The sequence below is a fragment of the Phaseolus vulgaris genome, chromosome 9, assembly GCF_000499845.2.
Source record: "Phaseolus vulgaris cultivar G19833 chromosome 9, P. vulgaris v2.0, whole genome shotgun sequence".
In the NCBI taxonomy this organism is placed as follows: Eukaryota; Viridiplantae; Streptophyta; class Magnoliopsida; order Fabales; family Fabaceae; genus Phaseolus; species Phaseolus vulgaris.
In genome coordinates, this window is record NC_023751.2 from 19,101,638 (window position 1) to 19,124,787 (window position 23,150).

Here is a 23,150-nt window from a genome sequence, read left to right on the forward strand (position 1 = left end):
TGTGTGTGGTGGTGCAAAAAATAAAGGTGATACCCAAATTGTTGGAACCGAGTGAAGGGATTGAGCTCTTTAGAGAGATATTAATATTCGGCTGATTCTCCCTGCACCCAACACATTTTAACTGGCACTCAATCACATATAAGAAAAAGACAAAATTATCCTTAATAAATTTCATAATACCACCCAACCCTATTATTCTTCTTCTTCCTTTCTGCATGAAGCAGCTGTGGCAGCCACGGTGAGCCACCTTTTTCTCCATTCGTTTGCAGCCACCGTGACCTTCATTATCGCAGGCAGAGCAGCAGCCGCGACGGAGAGCTTCTAAAGTCGGAGAAGGAACCATCAAGGTACGACATGCCTATCAGATATTTGTATCCGTAATTCACTATTGCGTTCCGCATAAATTTTTCCGTAATTCATTATTGCATTCCGGATATTTTTATCCGTAGGTGATTAGTGGCTTCCAGATATTTTTATCCATAATGGACTTTTGACTTACGGATATTTTTATCCATAATACACTTTGGACTTTTGACTTCCGGATATTAATATCCGCATTGAAAATTTTGACTTCTGGATATAAATATCTATAGTGAAAAAAACAAACTTCTGGATTATGATATCTGGGACCAGCTGAGCTCGAACAAAAACCAGAAACGATTAATGTCTGTGCACAACAATGAATGTAACCTCCTCTTTTGTAGCTCAAAGCAAAGCTTCACACAACAATGAACTTCCTCTACCTCACCATACAATATTTTTCAAAGTGAAGAAGACAAGGGCATGATGGGATTTTAAAAAGTTCGTCGGGTGCCAATCACAATTGATCGGGTGCAAGAAGCAATTGCCTTAATATTTTTGGGGGTGATTGTTGTCCATCGAGCTCAAACTATTAGAAGGAGTGTGCTAGAGAAGATTAATTAAATGCTGAAATTGGGCTATAGTGAGATTAAGCCCAAGATCTTGAGTGAGGTCTCCTTTTCTTCAATGCAAGAAGCATTAGTGACCACATTGTTAGCTGAAGAACCAGTTCAAGGGTTAATTTTTGGCTTGCCAGGATAACGAGGATGACTCAGTGGATAAACATGTTTGCTATAACAAATATCCATTGTGTCGTTGAGAGAATGACAATAACTACACTTTTCTAGAGGAGTTGGCTTTGTTCGTGGTACTTCAAGTTCTGTTCATGGCAACATTTGCAAATAAGTTAGGTTCATTAGTGTAAAAAAACGACATCATGTTGACGTTCGTGTTGAATGATCATGGAAAAAATCCAATTCACTGATGATAGGGAGTCCATAAGGAGCACTTCAGATCGAACCACTGAAAAAACGATCATTAAGACCAAGACCTTTAAGGAACCTGATGATAAAACCTTGAGTATGAAACATTTTGTCATAACAGTTGCAAGCAACCAAGGGACGAAAATTATCGAGTTCTTCCCAGAAAGCTTTTAAGGCAGTGAAGTAATCAAACACATTTTGAGTGCCCTGTTTGCAGGTATAGACTTATTCCTGAAGTTATGGGTTTCAGAGTAGATCGCTTTGGGAAAAACGTTCATGAAGATTAATCCAGATGGTGATAGCTCTATCAAGGTAGATCGCACTTTGAGCTATGAAAAGCGATAAAGAGTTCAATAACCATGACATGATGAACGTGTTGCATTGTTCCTACCGAGAGAATAATGGATCTGTGGCAATTAGGGATAAAATGGAACCATTGAAAAATTCCATTTTGTTTTTGGAGACAAGAGTCATTTGAAATTATATCAGACCATGAATGGTAGTTATTGCCAACAAAGACTAATAACTGATGATGGACTTCTACTAGGGTGGATGTTATATGAAATGAAAGGAGTTTAGGTGAGGTATGGTGGGGATTTGAAGAATTTGCATTGGACGTATTAGAAGTCAAGCATTGCATGGTCAGATAAAAACTCTTTGACACCATAAAGGAAAAATCGAAAGAAAAGAAAGACAAGATATTGGAATAATTTTTTTTTATCACTTGATAAAAGAAATGTACATCATATATACTGCTACAACTTATTGATAAGAAGGAAGAAACAGAAAACAGTACACAAGAATAATCACTATACAACTCATCATATTCTAGAAGAATAATGGCTATTTAGACTTAGTTGGGATATGAGGTAAGAGACACTGTGTTGTGACCCATTTCTATTTCTGCACAACTTTTTTTATGAATTGAGCTCTTTGTCTATAACATGAACTTCTGAAACTTATTTTAAGGAAAATATTCTTTAAGAATTTAAAACATTTTTAGTGACATATAGCTGGTCTCACAACAAAAACTTCTAAGGAGAATAAAGCAGGGCAGGTAGATATTAGAGTTTTAGACAGATTATTAAGAAGGAAAGTGGACAGTGACCTGCATTTATGTTTTTTTCTTTTTCTGAATCCGCCATTTATAGACCTCATTTGTGGCGGGAATAAGCGAAGCTCATTTCAAATATGAAATTAGATTAAAAAATGTTCTCAAAAGCTGAAAAATGTGATCGTGGTCTTTCTTGTCATACACACTCTTGACCTTGAACTTCACAACTGGACATGAACAGTCACGTGCCCCACTAATATTTTATTTGAAGAGAGAAGAAAAGGGCAATCATAAAAACAAAAATTAGAAACTCCCATTGAATGCTACTTGTTTTGTTTCTCAGTAGCAGTTATCATTTTGTATGTATCTATGCGGATACTATTCACCATTCTACAGATTTCTTTGCCTGTTTCTGTTCTCTTAAAACCTTGACTCTACACTCTCAACTTTGGAACCTATTTTTTGTTTACAATTCCATTCATTTTATTGGTTCTAGCTACCCTTTAAGCACTTCATTTACACAGTGAAAGACTCAAAGGTACTTCATCTCTTGTTTCCTCTACATGTTTCATTTATGTTTTAAAGTTCAGCTATAAAAGAACTATTTTTTTTTTCTCCAGTTGTTTTGATTTATGGGAATATGGGGGGCAGTTCGTGTTCCGTGGCTGAAAAACTCTCTCATTTTACGATATTTTGCACTGGGTATCATGTCATTTACTGTTTCATTACCTTCAATCTGTAAATTTGAGACAAAATGTTACGAAAGCTATGGGAATGCGAATCTCAATAACGCTCCAAGAACTGCGACTTTAAATTAAGTAAAGGTTCATTCTTTAGTCATACACCTCGTGAATTTATTATCGGTCTGTTAAGAAGTCTACACAAAGATGGTCAGAAGAAAGAAATGTTAGGCCAAGTAACCGTTTTTTTCTGTATAAACAATTGAGATTGTTGAAGAAGAAATGTGTTTTTGAGTTTGACTTTCCACTTTTTCATGTATAACAGAAGAGTGTGTTCTCAAAAAAGGTGAAACATTACCCAGTTCGTTTATAAATCTTCATTATAATCTTGACCCTTGAGAAGGTTTTTTGTGGTTTGTATTGAGCGAGCTTCTAACATTTGGGTTATGTCCGCAGATGAAATCCTTGCGCTTTTCAAGTTAATCTCTGGTTATTAGTCAGAGGGGATGATGGGGGAAAATAAAGGGTTATGGGAGAGGAAATCTTCAGGTGAAACTGAAAGTTCAGGGTCTGCATCATCCCTTTCTGAGAAGCAACTAGATGAAGAGGTAAGCAGTATACTATTGTCATTACAGCTAACTGAAAAAACCCTGGCACATTTGCTGTTTTCGAAATCATTCCACTAAGCTGGGGTGACAATGACACCAGACATGTTCAGTCTTTATTCCTTCTTAAAAATCTGGGGTCTTATTGATATGATATTTAACATGCACAAGTCATAAGTTTTGAAATTATAATTTGACTACTGTTCTGGACTAAACGCAGAATTCCTCACTTAATGGATGAATTTTAGCATTCAATTACTGGTATAAAGATGGCTTTCACTAGTTTTATTCCCCCCGTTATCTCTCTTTTCTGTAATTAAATGTCATTATGTAAGATAAATATACACAAATGTTATAATGCTTGTAACACGAGTAAACTTCCTGGAAGATTGAAAAGAGTTGTCTTGAAATAACGAGTTCATCCAATTCAGCCAGGTTTCACAGATTGCTGATATTGCTCCCTTAATTTATTTGGAGAGGTAATTACTGTCTTGATTAGAAGATTATGCTTACATAGTCTGTCTCCAAAACGAAAAAGGACTACTTCGTTTCCTGTTAGATTGATAGTAATTGTTTGAACAAATGAACTAAGACAAGGCTAACTATGACTCATGTATGTCTTTTCGGATGTAGTAGTTCTCTCGTACTTGCAATTAGGATTTACCACTTTCTTTTCTTGTGAGTAGACCAAGACTTGAATATATGTAACTTCAGTACATTCAAGGGAGTATTTATTACCAACTTCACTTTCATACATTAATGTAAGCATAATTATCTTATCTTTTTTAGCTGTTCATCGACTGAAGGTTGAGATTTTATCCTGTTACTTTCTTCCACCTTATGCTGAGTATATTTTTCTTGTTTCTGCAGCATGAGGCATTGAACGAATCTCCTATTGAACATGATCAGTCGCCTGAGATCACCTCAAAAATTGTGGCCATCCCTGAAGATATTAATGATATGTCATTTGTCAATGCGCAATCACCTGAAGTCACCTCACATGCAACAGACAACGTAAATGATGGTTTAACCGATGAAGGTGTAAATGGAGCAATGATAAATATATCAAAGGATAGAGATGTACCTGATGGATTGAGGAATATGTCAGAAAAACTGTCTGCAGCGCTGGTGAATGTAAGTGCCAAAGAAGATTTGGTCAAGCAACATGCCAAAGTCGCTGAAGAAGCTATTTCAGGTACATGTACTTTTAATGACCAGTACTTACCTCTCTATTCTTCCTTGGGTGTGCTTTGTGTAGCGAAACTTGTGTCTAATCTAAATAATTCATCCGTTAAACAAGCATACTATCATGTAATTTCGCCACTCCTTTTTCTCGAACACTCCCACACCCAATTAGTGTAGTAAAAAGTGTACGTGTAGATTACAAGGCAACGCAGTTCTAAGGTTCACCGTATAAGACCTTGGACATGTTAAGGGGACATGATCAGTTGATTTTTCATCCACGAGACATAAAGGGGATACCAAATCAGTTTGCCCAAACAAAATATTTGTTTTCCTTAGGTTATCTCTAGTAGTTAAAATACTTTCCAGGTAAAGCAATGCACTTTTGGTGGAATTTTGCGACCCAATTCACTGAGAATGTATGATTGTGCTACATAACACCTATCTGCAGTTTTTGTATATGTTTATGCCGATTTTACAGGGAATACTCCCTTCAGTTCTTCTCCCCATACCCAACTGTCCCCTACATTTTTTGTGCAGTAAATTTTGTTGTAACTGACTTAACATACTTTACAGGAGAGACTTTTCCAATTCAAATAGTTTCCTTCTCTAGTTGAGACTCCATTCTCACACCTCACCAGCCCAGACTCCTCATCCCGCTGTTCAGACATTGAATACAGTCTGGAAATCTTTTCTGACAATTAGTTCTCCCTAGCCACTTATTCACCCAAAATTTAGTTTTTACCCCATCTCCTACACTTTCACTCACCATATTATCACACCACTTGTTTTGTCTGTCTTTCACTTATCCTCACATTTTGCTTTCCTCCACTCCCATAATGTTCCTCCAGTCTCCATATTCATAATTACTGAGTTTAAAGCATTCATCTCCATTTGCCCACAAGTGCCTCATTATAGGCAGTGATATATCCCTAACTCCCAGTACCCCATAACTGCATAAGTCTAGCTGATAGTATTTTGGTATCAATGGCTTAGATATGATCAGCGTGAATGCTAATGTTAAATGATTCTTGAATATATATTTCTTTTATTCTGTTTCTCATTGTCTCTTAACTGGATAATTTCCATAACTCAGGCTGGGAAAAGGCTGAAAATGAAGTGACAAGTCTAAAGAAACAAGTCGAGGCACTGACTCTCAGAAATTCAACATTGGAAGATCGAGTCACACATCTAGACAGTGCACTTAGGGAGTGTGTTAGGCAGCTTAGGCAAACAAGGGAAGAGCAGGAGCAAAACATTCATGATGCTGTACTAAAGAAAACTCATGAGATGAAATCATCCAAAACTACACTAGAGAAGCAGCTCATGGAGCTGCAGAGAAAATCAGATGTTTCGAATGCTAGTTCTCCATCATCAATTGATTTTGATATGTGCCAGAAGGTCGATTATTTGGAGAAAGAGAATACGGTTCTCAAACATGAGCTCCAAGCTCTATCTGAAAAACTGGAACTCAGGACAATAGAGAGGAATTTAAGTACTCAAACAGCTGAGATGGCTAGCAAGCAACATTTAGACAACATCAATAAAGTGGCCAAGCTTGAGGCTGAGTGCCGGAGACTGACAAACATGGCCTGTAGAGCTTCCACTACATCATCCTCGTGTTGTGTTGAATCTCTCAAAGATGGTCAATCAAACAGTGGAGAGAGGACTAGGGTAGTGGAGATTGATACCACAAAGAAGAGTGGCTCAGAACCAGACATATATGAATTACGTTGTTCTGATTCGTGGGCATCTGCACTAATTGCCGAACTTGATCAGTTCAAGAATGAAAAGTACAAACAAATTCCATCCGGTTCTGTTAACATTGATCTCATGGATGATTTTCTTGAAATGGAACGACTCGCAGCACTACCTGATACTAAGAGTGAGAGCCTTATCAAAGAGTTAGTCGTTGCCAATGATTGCATTCACGAAGAAAGCTCTATCAGAGATGAGTTTGACATTACCAATCGGCAAATTGATGAACTAAAAGAGAAGCTAGAGAAGGTGAAAGCAGAGAAAGAGGAAGTGAAGACATGTTTAATGAAAAGTGAGTGTGTCATTGAGACATCACAGCTTAAAATGAGGGAGGCAGAAACAAAATTGGAAGAGTTGCAAAGAGAGCTAGAGAAAGCCTACAAATCAAAGCAAGTGCTAGAAAATGAACTAGTGAGCATGCAGTCCGAGGCTAAATCAATAACAGCAAAAGTTCACTCATTAGAAGCAGAAGTTGATAAGGAAAAGGCTATATCAGTCGAAATTGAAAACAGGTATAAGGAATTAGAGGAAGAACTAGAAAAAAAGAAGCAGGAAGAGAAATTCGGGTCAATAACCTCATACAGTGAAATGAAGCTAAAGCAGGTTGGTAATCATTAACATTAACATCTATATTAAGTTTTCCTAATATGAATAATAATTTACACACAGCTGATTTAATGTTTTTTACATGTTCTACGCCAGGAGGACCTAGCACTAGCTGCAGGGAAGCTTGCTGAGTGCCAGAAAACAATAGCGTCTTTGGGGAATCAATTAAGTTCACTAGCAACACTAGAAGATTTCCTGATTGACACTACCAGCATTCCAGAGCTTTCTACAACTCCATCACTCATTGCTAGAAACGGTGCAGTCATGTTGAAGTCGTATTCAAATGGCACATACTCAACTAGAAGAGATTCCGATTCTTCAAGTAAAAATGAAGAAAGCTCACCACCCTCGTCAACCAACTTGCCAAAGGATGACAATTCTGAGAAGAGTATAAATGGTTTTGTAAATTTTTTCTCTCAAACTGAGAGTGGACTCCAATTACAAATTAGTGGGGACTGAAACTATAATGATGGAACTCGTTCATTTAATGCTATCTATAATATAATATGACTATCAATCTTTTCGAATGTTTGTGTTGAACCATGGATTCAATTTTTAGCGATGTATAAATCTTTGGAATCATCAGCCATAAGAAAAAAGCTAATTTATGATTTGGGGTGAGAGAGGCTCGAACTCTCGACCTCAGGATAACTCAGAAGCTATGAGACCTACGCGCTAGCCAACTGCGCCACCACCCCTTTGTGTGAGGGATTTATTTCTATTTTCTATATTTAATAGAAAGACAAATTTTCCATATCAGATAATTATTTACTAGTTAAATCTGAGTCGAGTTTATGATATGATGATTGTTTACGAAAAAGCTAAATACTACTTTTAATAATTAATGGTATGGTATTTATTCGTTTTAATACATTAAGTTTTAAAAGTCTCAATGTAATATGTTATATCTTTTAAGAGAATTTATTTTGGTCATTTTAACAAAAATGTTAATAAGCTAACCGAACCCGTGTTAAAAATATTGAATAATTTTAAAGATAGGTAGCAGAAACAAGTCGTTTTTTAAAAACATAAACTATCGAATTAAACTTTTTAGAAAATTATACTCAATATCATATTAAGACTTTTAAAATTAAATGTACCAAAATAACATTAGGCCTTTTAAAAATTGAAGTATTCTGTAGAAAAAAATATTACAATGCTAAACTCTGTCTAAATCCAAGTTATTTTCAACCCGAAACTTTTAGATTGGAACCATTTAAAATTCTAATATTCATGGTTTGGAATAACCAAGGAGGGGTTGGTAAATGACAACTTACCAGGATACATGCTTGCTTCAAAATAATTCTTAGAGGAAATTACAAATAATCTATTTGTCTTGTATTTAAAAAACTAAGAGGCTGAACATATTCATACACAATCACTCTCCATGCATGCTGCACCGTTTCCCTCCGTTTTTTCACCTTAGCTGAAGATTAAACATTAAAAAAATACAGTATTGTACTTTTCTCTTCTATCATTCACGGTGGTCATGAAGATTTCGCAGCTGGGACTTCCTTTCTCTCTTAAAGGCTTTGAGAAGATCCATACCAAGACCAATGTTGAGCAAATTCATCCCAGCCATGCCCAACAGAGCCAGTGGTAGCTCCACACCCTTTTGAAATTTGTGAGCATCCTTCATGAGCTTGGCTGTGATGAGAATGTGAGGTACAGATCTTGCCACACAGAAGGTGACCCAATTCAGAAACCATTCTAACTTAACAATAATGTTCTTTGCATCCCGACCACCGGCCATTCGTCTCACTTTTCTCACATGCAGAAAGATGGAATGCAGCTGAGCCATACATCACAGATAAGTATTCCTTAGTTTGTACAATGATCGCTAAGTATTATGTAGTCAGGGCTTAACAACACACACTCATAATCTTTACATGATATGTAATTATGTGTCACTAATTCTTACTTACTAAAATGCACAACTTTATGTCACATAAAAGTTGATGGGGACCATGTGGTTCACAGCAATCTAACAAATTTTCTCATGGACACAGTGGTTTTACCAATATCTAGCAATATCTTTGTACGAACATCACAAACATACACAACTTATAAAAAGGGGAAAACCTTATTGCCTAAATTCTAGTCTTTTGAAGCAAAAAAACCATTAATCACACACAAAAAAAAGGAAGAGTTTCAAAGGAAATGTGGCTTACCTCACAGATAAGAGTGAGAATAAGGTAGTTGATGGCAACATTTCGATACAAAGCAAGAGTGAAGCAAATAAGGAGAACCAGATGATGCACAAGGATAGAGGGAATCCAACCATTATACAAGCGATAATGAAGCATATCCCACTGATCATACGCAAAGTAACCACATGAGAAGCTCAATGCTTCAAAAGCCCAAGGCCAAGAATGTTCAACCAACTGTGAGTGGTCAAACATTCCACTTGGCCCATTACTTGACAACTCTCTGAACAAAATGAAGATCACTGCAAGGAAAAGGCAATAACAGCAAGACCCCGATGAGAAGAGAAAGAGAAAAAGTATTAAAAAACCACAGTATCTATCTATATGGGAATTCTCATGGATCCAACAGAAAGAATTTTAGCAAAGAACCACCAACAGAAATGTAAGGAAGTAGATTAAGGTCTTGTTTGGTAAGAAAAGTGAAGAAAAATCGAAATAAGATTCTTTCATAAACATAAATTACCCTACGCATAACTTAAAACCAGCTTTCTGAAGAAAAATATTTTTTCTCCTATAAATGCTTCTACGATAAACATATCCAAACATGACCCAAATGAAAAACGAGAGGATTTTGGAGATTCATGGTCAATTAGAAAACAAGACTCATAGAATGCTTGGTTAATGGATATTATTGAAACATTCTCCCTCTACCCAGTTTCAATTCAAGCAAAGGTTTATTGAAGCTGCTATTATCACTCAGCTGTAATTCATATAATTGTTAATTTATTTTTTTAGAAAAAAAATTAGTGCAATATCTCTAGAACTCTGCTCTCTGCCTTATGGAAACTGGGTTTAGTCGCCCACAATGTCTCGTCTTTAAATTTTCTCTTTGCAAACAGAATTTTGACATGGTATTTAAAAATGAGGAAAAAGCCCGTCAGAATCGAAAGAAGAGAGAATTAGAAAATTGGTGGAGGTGAATAGAGAAATGACCTGAAGCGGAAGTGAGGAGAGAGTGGAGAAGAGAGACGGAGGTGTTAACAAAGAGAGGATCTTTATCTGCGGAGAAGAAGAATCGGATGAGGCAATTAGATGTCTGATAGAAGATTGAACCAGCGATGACTGAGAGAAGCTCCCAACGCTGATTCAACAAAATCTGAAAACAAACGGAGCCTAACCAGAGAACTAAAGTGGCTAAGAAGAACTTCTCCACCGCGTTCCACTTTCCACCACCCATTGCTTCTTCTTCTTATTACTATTCGCATCCAATCCAAACAAGCCGCTACTTTTATTTGGTCCCCTTCCCCAAACTTCATTCCTCCCATATCAACTGCAGCAACAAATTTGCTTAATTGCTTGACTTGAAGGGAATGGTATCATTCATGGTCAAATCTATTTTTACCTAATTCCTTTTTACAATATTCTCACTCCTAATTTAAATAATATCTCAATAAGCATAATTACATAAACTATTTTCACAATATGTTTTCAAAATGTTGATACAAAAATAATAAATATAATAAAGTTAAAGTTACAATCACACATAACAAATTGCCAAAATCTATAAGTGAAAATAGTTACTTTTTTAATTTTCAGTTTAAAAATCTATACAATATTTAAATCGTCTGGTTTTTCATAATCTGATTCAGTTTACAGAGAAATGGGTAATTTGGCAAACTAAAAAGAAACTATAAAAACTAAATTCAAAGAGTAATAATATCTATATTAATATTTAATAACTATCGATCCACACTTTTCAATATTATAACAGTATATCCAAATGAAAGAATAAAGTTTATTTAATATTCCAATACTAAAAAGTAATCATTCAACAACTATTTTTTAAAATAAAATACTATATTATAAAATAATAAAAAATATTATAAATAAAATAATATTTTTTTAATGTTAAGTGGATGAAACATAAAGTATTATTATCTTTAATATTAAAAAATAGTTATTTAATAATATTTTTAAAATAAAACATTATTATAATAAAATAATAATCTTTTAGATATTAAGTGAATAAAACTGATATCAAGATATATTTTTTCTATAAATAACAACATAACCTTAGATTTTGATTTTAATATGAACAATGATATTTGTTTTTTCCGTTTCATCCATTTTACACCTAAAAATAATATTATGTTATTAAAAAAATATAGTTGTAGAAGAATTATTTTTTACTAGTGTGAAAAAAACTTTATTCTTTTAATATTTTAAAATGTACAATGAAATTTGAATTACTTATTATTACCGGTTTTGAATTTCATTTAAAATGTTTATTTTATTACAAATGAAGTTCTACCATGTCATATAATTCCTTTTGTAAACATATAGAAAGATACAAATAACATACAAATTTTACCAAAATGAATCTAAACCATTCATGTACCGTACACTAAGAGAATATGCTTTATTTGATAAGAATAATTCGGATATCACGTGATAACATGTTTTTTTTTTGTTATTAATAAATATAAGACTTTGTTGCAATTTTAAATTTTAAATAACAAACTGTGATTTTTACTTACAGTATTCCAATTATGCTAAATGGAATTTCTCATGTATGTATATTATTCCTGCCTTTAGGAAAAGAGGGGAGGGGAACCACTATGTGTAAGGAGGTAGTTGGCAGAATTAAGGAGTTGGGTATTATAGTTTTTCTGAGAATAATCGGGAAGGAGTATTCTAGTATCCATCTTTTAAAGATGGAATCTTTGGAAGGGCAGTGTCTTTATATACAAAGGAATTCCATTAGGAGTCTGTTCTTTATACTTTTTATTTCGTAAAATAAATAAACATTCTATATTCTTACTTTACATTAATTGGTAGATATTTAATTTGATACCAATTGATAAGTACTTGGGAAACCCACCTACAAAAGCTAGCTATTAAGGAAGAAAGCCGAACAGTTAAATACTCCACTGAGTATCTCATACTATTTGATGTGGGATAGCCATCCATAATACAGAAGTCCTTATAAAAGCTGTTTAAGTCTCACAGTTGTTCTTCTACCATAGAGCTTGGTACGTTTGACTATTAGATGCTGGCTCGAATTTGAAGTAGATGTTATGTATTGGAATAGGAAAAGTGATAAGACTTGTATCTGGAACACTTGTAATAAAATATTTTGTCGATAGTAGCACTAGGAAACTCCATTTCGCATTTACAGCAAAGACATCAAATCATTCTATCACACTACACATAAATCAGCAAGTCATTTTTTTTTTTCGTTTTTATTGTTGGTAGCAGACATGGGGCACATATGAATAAAAAATGTTATTGCAATTTGCATATGCATGTGTACTTGATGTTGAAGATTCTTTTCATGCAGATTTTAACAATTACAAAATGCCGCATCAGGTGTAATATGCCTAAATATAGGGACAAATTGTCGTATGGAATAAGATGTTCTGTAATAGTAGTATAGTAACGGATTGTGGGATTTAAATAAAATTTGCTATTGATAAAGTGAACTTTAAGTGTAACTCAACTCCACTTATATACTATGAAATGCTCTAATCTCTAGTCAATGTGGGATCTCCAACACACCCCTCTAGTCAATGTGGGATCTCCAACACACCCCTCTAGTCAATGTGGGATCTCCAACACACCCCTCACGCCGAGACTGCCAACTCGTGCGTGGGACTATATATTATGGGTGGTCCGATAGTGGGTGACACGATAGGCCCAACACAAACACTCGTTAGAAATAAAGGCTCAATTGTTCAGTTGATTTCCCAAGTTCTAACCGATTATCATCTTATGATATATTCTTGAAACTTTAAAAGATATTTAAAAAACAATTTTTTTCATGATCTTTATTGAGAAGAAAGATTATTCATGTTCCCTTGGTTTCTTAATTGTGAATCAGGAGCCAGAGGAATTGTTCGAGACTATCTCCCAAGCACTGCAATCATCTGTCGATCGAGATTGTTTAAGTGGCTGGGGTGGACATGTTTATGTTGTGTAAGCTTGTGATTTCTCCATCTCATCATATTTGACCATAAGTTTTTGGCATACTGCTGTTACCATTTTGGAAAATCTTGTAGTTTTACTTTTTGTTTCACCCTTATTGCTTATTTTTCTTATTCTACTTTTTAAATTTTTGTTCTCCTAAACTAGGGTATTTGCTTTTAAATGTTTATTCTTAATTTAATTTTCGTTAAAGACTCTCATTCATATATTGTAATTGTTGTGGCTTATTAATCTTTTGGTTTATTTGCTGCAGCACCCCAATCGAAGTAAAGGAGAGGAGGATATTGAAAGGAAGAATGGATTATAACTTTAAGTATGTTTATTTAGACGTACTACTTTTCGAGGTTCCTGGACCTGAAAGGGGAAATTTATTGGATGGACCTTCAATCCCGTTTCAAATGGAAAAACAAACATGCTTTAAGCCAACCAAGTAATCCATTTCTTATCATTTTGTAACTTAGCTTGAATTTAAATGAAGGTCCTTTACCATCAATTGTACAGATTTACCTTGTGATTGTGGCATTTAACCAGATGCACCTTGAAAAGTACTTCTAACGGTTTTTAGTACAGTGTTTAGATTATCATTGAAAAGTCATTATTGGAAGCAGTCTTGTGTGAATTAAGCTATAATTTTTGCAAAAGAATTCCTTCTCCTTCAAAGCAAAGAAAACAAGTGAGAGTTATTTCTCTAAAGTAAACATGTCTAGAGTTAGTTAGAAGGACCGGCTTCAAATTAGGTATCTTAAGAGAGGTAAGGGTGGCAATGCGGGCAATGCGGGAGTCCGCTGTTTGCTGCCATAAAGTGCGGGCTTTGGTCTGCCCTGCGTAATGCACAGCCCGCATGGACTCCGTGTAAATAAAAAAATAATTATTTAAATTTTTTTAAGAAAAAAAGATAGTATATCTTATTCATTCATTATTGTAGTGTGACATTTATTTTATTTTAAAGATATTGAATTTAATGTACTAAAAAAAGAAATGTTTTATTCTAATTATTTAAAGGAGTTAGTATTAAGAGTGATAGTGAATTTAGTTTTAAGTAAAATCTTATATTTAAAATTTTGTTAATAAAAAAATAATATAAAGAAGATATTTCAATAGAACAGTTAAAAAATTAGTTATCTTCATTAATAACCTTCATACTTAAATTTATATTTTTTATCTTAATTAAATGAATTAAAACACAAATAAAATTTAAATTTTTCAGTATTAGGAATATTTTTTTTATTATTAATAAAATTTTAAATTTTGAAAAAAAAATTCTTATGCAGACTGGTCCATAAGTCCGCTTGTTACTTCTTATGAGGGACGGGTAAGTAAAATAAGTATGTACGTGGACCAACCTGCATTGTCATCCCTAAATAGAGTAGAGTGTACTTTTATTTATTACATTGTTTATGTTAGGTCTAAGGCTAAGTATATATGCTAAAAAATAGTGAAGTGTTTTTTTTTTTTTATAAAAAAAACATTAGTTAAACATTAACTTATTTTTGTATTGATTTTTTTTATCATAATGCTTTTACCTTACCTTAAATCCCTTTACATAAAAATTTAAGCTTATTAATATATTATTAAGTATGGTTAGATTTGTTAAACATTTTACTAAAGTTTACAAATAGACTTTTAGAGTTTAGTCTTTTAAATTGGCCACATTCAACCCTCAAACTTAAAGCATAAGCTAACTTATTTATGGCAAGGTATGACTGGTCCTATTTTTATGGTTAATGAAATGGGAACAAAGGGTATGATTAAAAAAGAAATACAATATGAACTTTTATCCATGTGTAATGTTATGAATGATCAATGAGATGAAGTACTATTTTGAATGGCTATCTGCACAAAAATACCGAAAATGTAAAAAAAAAAAGGCAAAACTTAAATGATAATGTTGCCCATGACCATAAAAAGTTAAGATTTGTCACTGAATTTTTTAACCTCTCGTTCAAAAATGGAATTAAATCGTTGTGCACCAGCCTTAACTGATTATTTTGTGCATGAGTTTGAGCATGACTTGGATGGTTTATTGTCTGATTATAGGAATTCATACAGGTGCTGAACTGAGATTGTCGGAAGTCACGATATGATATTATTCAAATCTAAAACGATGAGTAAGTAACTTCACAGATATAAAAAAAAAAAAAACTCACTTATTTACACTTTTATTTTTCTACTACTTTTTTATTTTATTTTTTTTATTTAACATTCTTTTGTTTTTACTTTTTTATCTAACAAAAAAATAAAAAAAAAAATTAATAATTTTGATTTTGAATGCATTAGAAAAATAAATATTTTTAATGTTTAAAATAGTTATTAATAAATAAAAAAAATGATTTTTTACAAAAATAAAATAAAATAATAAATTAAAAATGTTTAGTTTAAGAAAATAAAAAATTAAATCTTACAACAACATAAAAGTTGAATTTATAAACATAAATTAGTATTTATTTTTATTATTATTGATGATGTAATCATGTTAATTTTAAGTAAAAAATACAAGACATAATTATAAAAAAAAATCAAAGTCAATTAGTATTAATTAGTAGTGGACACATAAATAATATTAAAGTGTCTACCATAAATGCAAAATCCTAAAAAAAATTAATGAAAATGCTAATGTTTAAAAATGAGAAGAAAAATATATAAAAATAAATAAACAGCAATAATCAAAATAAAAACAAAAACAGACATAAATAAAGAATGGTAGAAAAAAAATAATAACTAAAAATAGAAAAGATATCAAATAAAGGCAAAACAAAATAAGATAAAAGATATAAAAAAATAAAAACAAATCTAAAGAAGATAAAGATAAGAGATATAAGGCGATACTAAATAAGTATGTCACACCCAACATCTTTGATTTCTCCATTTTTCCTTTTATATTACACACCCAACATTTTGTTTGTTGTCAACAAATGACTTCATTATATGTTATTGTTCACTATGATGGATCAATGAAATAATGTCTCATTGAAGGATGTACATTTAGTTCTATGACACTAAAAGTTGTTGCTATAAAAAAGGGAATGACCCTACAAAGAATGAAAGAAGTCATCCTTAGAAACCTGTATAGGGAAGCAGAAGAAAGGGTCGCAACAATTCACTTCCGCTACCCGACTAGACTTGGTGGAGGGGTAAGTCATTACACTGCCATCGAAATGACCGAGGATGATGATGTTGAGGCGTTCTTTGGCATCTACGACTCCATTCAACTACAAACCAGACCCGAAGTGTACGTCACATTTGAGAGGTTTGCATCTTCATCATCACAATGTCAACCCACACACTCCTCTCCTTCACTAAACATTCATTTTGAACAATCACAAAAAGTTCAACCTTCATACCACCACCTATCACAACTATTGTTTATGAAGCACCACACCCTTTCTCATTAGATATAAATGAACCCACCCATCAACATCTTGGGGAATGGGAAAAAGACATGCAGTCATATACCCAACTATTAAGTGACTCATATATCAGCCTAGGCAAACACGAAAATCAACAACTCCCTCAAGAACCACCAAGAGAGCATGGGGTTGTTGGTCTTCCCAATGAAGTCTTCGATCCTTTTAGTGAGGATGAAGAAATACTTGCAACTGCTGACGATGAGGAGCCAGAAGAACCACATGCACACCTTACAAACAATCAACAACATGAACATAACTCTTCCTATGTCCCACCGGAGCATTTTTTGCACTTTCCACCTGAACCACCTATGTATGACCCAACATTTGGTAATGCCTTTGATCGCGACACAATAGTGTATCCTCGAGGGACACTTTTTGTTGGGCAATAGTTCAACACCAAGGAAGAAGCTCAAAATGCCATCAATCGTTTCCACATTATCAATCATTGCACGTACAAGGTGTCATCATCAAATCAATCAAGGCTCCTAGTTCAATGTGTTCATGATGATTGCGCATGGAGGTGTAGACTGATTTTGCGAACCAAGAATCAATTGTGGGAAATTATGAAGTTGGAAGGTGTTCACACCTGAGTATCCACTATGATCTCACAATACCACTAAGTTGGGGCATCGAATGATCCAAGCTGACCCTTCCACACCAGTGTCAACCATAATAGCACACATGAAGTCATCCTTGGGGTATACAGTCACATATAAAAAGGCATGGCTAGGAAAACAACTGGCCATAGAAAATGTATATGGCAATTGGGAAGAGTCATACCAAAATTTGCCAACACTCCTAAATGTAATGTAACTTTACGTTCCTGGGTTTATTTGAAAAATAAAGACCCAACTTGCTTATAAAGAAAACCAATTGGACGCAGACCACATCTTCTTCAAGAGGGTATTTTGGACATATCTTCGTAGGTTTCGCAAGAAAAAGAACCAAACATCAGCAGTTTCACCTTCTACAATGGTGAAGACAATTGGTAATATGTTGTTTCGGCCATTTTGCGCAACTGCGACCAATAACATTCCTCTATATTTCCCATACAAGAAAGTTCCATCAACTTGAACCACGACTTGCAAAATTTGAAACCATCAATGCATGGTTTTTTTAATGTCCAAAATACCCTTTTATTTTTTGTATAATTATCTTATTCGTCCCTACATTTATGGTCAATATTCAATTTAGTATAGTAGTTTTAAAAAAAATCAATTTGATTCTTATATTTTTTAAATATATACAAATTGATCATTTCTATTAAGTGGTAACTTACGGACGTCAAATACTGATTATTATGTGATAGAATGTGAAATTGAGAAATGTGACTTTTCAAGATTAGGTGTGCTGACATGGCAGTTGAATCCCTTCAATATCACCTAAACACTACCCACTCACTACATCAATGGTGTCGTGGTTGTGCTCCTCTCCCTCCCCCACCCTCGCCGTCACCATCACCATCGCTCATCGCCACTCCATCACTTTCCAATTTGGCAAGAACCCTCACATTCCCCCTTCTTCTTTTCCTTGTTCTACCACCGCTCCACCTTCTCTCCGATTTAGAGTTCCGTACTCTAACAAAACAGCCTTGCCGAATTCTCCGGCGCTGCCTCCGAACGTCGTGAATTGCGTAGAAATGAGACAAGACGTAGAGTTTTACAAAAAATTATATCTCTTCTTTCTCTCTTTACCATTCTCTCTGTTCCCCTTTTCTCTCTCTCTTCTATTCACCGTTGCTAGTGTTACTGTCGTCGGCGTGGAGTTGATTGGAAATTCATTTGGGAAGGAAGGTTATGACGGTCCTCCGCCGCGCAGAATTGGCTAATTCAGAATTCCACTCATATGATAACATTACTAATGGTTTTACTATTTCATATAATAAATAGTTTAAGATCACATCAAATATATTTTTAATTTATCAATAACCGACAAAAGTTTATACTGAATGAAAATTAAATTTATTTTATTAAAATAAAAAATAGCATCCTCTAATATTCTTAGAATCCATTTTTAAAATATTTTTCCATTTCTTCATATATCCATTTTTAAAAGAAAATTTTGGGTTTTAACCATTCCACCACCACCCGTTCTTTTACAGGTTTTAATAAAATATAAACTATCATTGTAAGAAAAATAATAATAATAATGATATTATTATATATATATATATTTATAATTTATTTAATTAGTAAAAATATATAAATTCATAAAAATGTGAGAAAACTAATAACGAAATCATATTAAATTTTTTTTAAAAGAATGTGTTTTTATTTTAATAATTATTAGAGAAATTAATTCTATTTTTATTTCTTATTATCATAAAAAAATGTGTTTCCAATAATTATTTTTTGTTTGTTTACAGTAATATAAATACTTCTCCTAAGAAAATGTATGTCTATTAAAAGCTTTAGTATTTGCTATATTTATTAATTCAAGTCATCTTTAAATCGATAGTAACGAAAAATTAAATAAAAAATAGGATAGCATCTTTTATCATTTTTCTGGGCTAAATATAATATATTTGCAATTATTAACGTAAATGAGATTTTTTTTTTAAAATTTACTTTTATTTTCAGGTATAAAAAATATCAAATTGCTTCGCCTAAACTATAGTTATATATGGGAAATGATACTGCATAAAATAAATAAATAAATTTTAAAATGAAATTTGTTAATATTAAAAATAACGAACACAAAAATAAATTTTAATATTTGAAATGTAAAAAAGTAATTATACCTTTTATTTTTTTATATATTTTATCTTTATCTTATTTTGTTTTGTATTTATTTTATATCTTTTCTGTTTTTAGTTATTATTATTTTTTCTGTATTTTTTATTTATTTATGTTTCTGTTTTTATTTTTATTGTTCCTGTTTTTATATTTATTTATTTTTATATTTTTTCTTCTTCTCATTTTTAAACATTATATTATGTGTAGTATTTGCATTAATTTTTTTTTACTTTGATTTTTTTTATAATTATGTCATGTATTTTTTACTTGAAGTTAACATGATTACATCAATAATAATAAAAATAAATATTAATTTATGTTTATATATTAATTGTTATGTTTTTGTAAGGTTTAATTTTTAATTTTTTTCATTATTAAATATTTTTTTAAAGTAAATATTTTTAATTTATTATTTTGTAAAAACTCATTTCTTTATTCATTAATAACTATAACTATTTTAAATATTAAAAATATTTATTTTTTTAATGCACTCAAAATTAAAATTATTAATTATTAATTTTTAATTTTTACTTTTGAAATGGTGCTATGCTATTGATGAAAATATATTTTATCATTTTGTTTACAATTTTAATTTAAAAAATTACTTTGTATTGTTTTTTTTATTGCTTTTATTTTTTTAATGAAAATAAACAGAGAAAATAAAAACAATAAAATAATATTTTCACCATATAATAGAAGATATATAAAACTAGTATGCTTAAAGTTGTAATTAGATTTCAAAAGCAATTAATAGTAAAAAAAACTAAATACTATAAAAACAGTCAACAAATGAGAATATGAAAATATTTAAATTTGAAATCCAAAATAACTATCAAATTTGAAAAAAACAAACGTTAAGGTCTTTCATAAAAGAGTAGCACTTATAAAAATGACAACTTTATAATTATCTATTAAAAAAATGTTAACACCCTCCCCCAACGTAAACAAAATTTATCAAAAATAAGTTCGGACATTTTGTTTTTATTTAATTTAGTAAATTTTAATTATATAAATTTTAATTGATAATAGTATGTTACAAAAATATATCAACACTTTCTTATAAATCGAGGTTCTAAGCACACGTGAGGTGGTTAGTAATAACAGTTATAAAATAATTCCATGCAAAAAATGTATACACAAAAGGTGCAAGAAATAAAGCAATTATGGGTCAGTAGAAGTTTAATTATGATATGCAACATAAATATCTTGAGAAATAACTAATAAACCAACAAGATTGAACGAGTTATTTATTGGAGATGACAACAAAATAACTAATAAACCAACAAGAAAATTTGGCCTAGAAACAAATGTAGTTTCTAAATGTCAACAAAACTGAATAAAAAGCAATATCAGTTCTAAATAACAGAATTGCATTATCATCAAGCTCCAACTACTTCAGTGGCTCCCTCAACCATTGTTTCGTCCACAGGCCTTTCTACTTTTGTACCAATATCTTCTGAGTAATCTCCATGAATCTAAAAGGATTGTAAACATAACGTAATTAATGTAGTACAATAATCATTAACTCATTGAAACATTCATTGACACATAAGAACACAGGGTAAGTAATTTTTTTAATAAAAAGCGTGTACCTCCATCAGTTTCCCAAGATCAAACTTCGGGGCTTTCAGGATCTTAACTTTACGAATAAACACATTCTGCAGAGGATACACACTGGACGTTGCCTTCTCAATCTCTTTTCCAATCATCTCAGGGATGAACTTACGGACCAGTTCTTTCAAATCGCAAGATGTTGCTTGGTTGATCATTATCTCCCTCATCTTCCTTCGAATCTGAAAAAACAAAGGTGTGTTTTATGCAATTAAATCTACAACATCACCCTCCAATTAAAAAACAGAGAAAACATTCCAATTCTCAAGATCAGAAAGAGAATCTAGTAATTGCTACAATATAAGAAACAGATGATGATATAACTTAAGCTCGCATCCTTCAAATTTTTCTGATATTCTCTTAGGTACTTTCGATATTCAGAGAGAGATTCAATTAACAGTGATTATACCTGTCTAACTTGGCTCGATTGTGCATAACAGGTCCTCTTCACCTGGTTACTACGCCTCTTGGTAAACCCAATGCAGAACATCCTCAAAGTATAATTATCAGTGGTCTTCACATCCGCATGAGCCTCGATTAAAGTTTGCCATTTTCGCACCAATGACCTCAACTTGTCATTTGTGAAATCCATTCCCTACATTCACAGAGATACAGCATTAACTATGATTAACATAATGCAAGTCAATAACAGTACCAAAAAAGAGGCTCCGCCACTATAATATTCATACCCAGAAGTTCGTCAGAACATTCTTCCCTTGAACATCCTCAGCCCTCAAACGAATCTTCTTGAAAGCATGGTCCTCGTCACCTTGAAGATCAGCCAGTGAGACCTCAAACACTCGATGTTTGAGTCCATCCGAAGCAATCTGTAGTTTAAAATAGCTATCATGTCACCATCTATATAACCTTTTTAGGGTTTCATATTTTAGTTTTCTCAGTTTCACGGATCCATACAGAATTTTACTATATGTTAGTGAGAACAGATGCAGATAAGCGAAGAATCATTGAATCGTAATGTAAAAGGAAATTGACGAGAAATGATAGAAAAAGAAAAGAAAAATGTAATACCTTGGTGCCCTGAGTACGAGTGACGAGAGTCTTGCCAACATTCTTGACCTGAAACACAGAAGGAGCCTTGATGTCGTACCAATCCTTCTTGGTGAAAGGATCAGTGCTGAAGAAGAAAGCGAAAAGAGAGTTAAAGAAAAAGAAAGAAGAAAAAAGGTGAAAGTTAAGAGATGAAGGGAATGGGCACTAACGCCTTCTTCTTGCCACCCTTCTTCCCCTTCGATATCCTTTTGTTCTTTCCCACTGCCATTTGCACCACTTACACCCTAGCTTCCTCACTCAAAATAAAAACAGCTTTTCAGAATATAAAGATGGAAAAAGATATTATGAGTTTTTTTTGGTGCTGGTACTTTAAAATAGGAATTTAAGGAAAATGTTGAACGCTTTATAGGGAGTTATTATCACAAGTCATTTTCTTCAATTAATTATTATAAAAATCAACAAATCATTTATATTATTTTTGTAATTAAATAATTATTTTACATTGTCAATAAATTATTTTTCTCTTAAAAGAATATACTTCTTTTTATTCAGTAACATGCTGTTAAGAATTAAATTTTGTTGCCATTTTTCTCTATTTCAAAAAACAATTCAATAATTATTTTATTAGTGTAATTACACAATTAACTATTAAACTAAAAATTCGTTAATGCAATATTTATATATATATATATATATATATATATATTACAATGTACTCCTTATTTGTAAGTTTGGAATAACAAAAACAATATATAGCAACATAAGTCCCTTGTTTTCATAATAAGGATGATTTTCATATCCGTTAATGATAATAAATTAAGTTTAAAGTCTACCTCTTAAGTTGATAGAGTCTAATCTAATAAGTTGAATTTATTATGTTACTTGCTATCGGATTTCAGACCATTTATCCATTTAGTTTCATTTAGGCGGCATGAGAGAAGTGTGTTGGAGATACCACATCAACTATAAATAAGATCAATTTATTGTATATAAGAGGAGCCAAACCTAATCTTATAAATTAGTTTTGTAAAATTGAGTTAGACTTTAAGTTCACTTCTTAAAAAATCAATTATTCTTTCAAAGCACA

At 32.4% G+C, this 23,150-nt stretch overlaps 3 protein-coding genes and 1 non-coding gene across 4 annotated transcripts; 1 reads left to right on the forward strand and 3 right to left on the reverse strand.

Annotated features, from left to right (window-relative positions):
* Positions 1-2,642: 2,642 nt before the first annotated feature.
* Positions 2,643-7,695, forward strand: LOC137820958 (filament-like plant protein). Its single transcript, XM_068625315.1, has 5 exons — positions 2,643-2,875; positions 3,474-3,625; positions 4,493-4,817; positions 5,901-7,165; positions 7,265-7,695. The coding sequence occupies exons 2-5, from the start codon at positions 3,524-3,526 to the stop codon at positions 7,625-7,627; spliced, it is 2,055 nt and encodes a 684-aa protein (XP_068481416.1). The 5' UTR covers positions 2,643-2,875; positions 3,474-3,523; the 3' UTR covers positions 7,628-7,695.
* An 86-nt stretch (positions 7,696-7,781) lies between these two features.
* Positions 7,782-7,866, reverse strand: TRNAM-CAU (transfer RNA methionine (anticodon CAU)). Its single transcript is given in 2 exon segments — positions 7,782-7,817; positions 7,829-7,866. It is a non-coding gene; the product is annotated as a tRNA-Met (tRNA).
* A 483-nt stretch (positions 7,867-8,349) lies between these two features.
* Positions 8,350-10,673, reverse strand: LOC137820959 (uncharacterized). Its single transcript, XM_068625316.1, has 3 exons — positions 10,309-10,673; positions 9,340-9,617; positions 8,350-8,960 (listed from the first exon to the last, which is right to left on the reverse strand). The coding sequence occupies exons 1-3, from the start codon at positions 10,550-10,552 to the stop codon at positions 8,643-8,645; spliced, it is 840 nt and encodes a 279-aa protein (XP_068481417.1). The 5' UTR covers positions 10,553-10,673; the 3' UTR covers positions 8,350-8,642.
* Positions 10,674-20,662: 9,989 nt separating this feature from the next.
* On the reverse strand, positions 20,663-22,351 carry LOC137821416 (small ribosomal subunit protein eS1-like). Its single transcript, XM_068626002.1, has 6 exons — positions 22,273-22,351; positions 22,082-22,187; positions 21,742-21,879; positions 21,462-21,647; positions 21,034-21,234; positions 20,663-20,916 (listed from the first exon to the last, which is right to left on the reverse strand). Exons 1-6 carry the CDS (start codon positions 22,329-22,331, stop codon positions 20,821-20,823), a joined length of 786 nt encoding a protein of 261 aa, XP_068482103.1. The 5' UTR covers positions 22,332-22,351; the 3' UTR covers positions 20,663-20,820.
* Between the last annotated feature and the right edge of the window lie 799 nt (positions 22,352-23,150).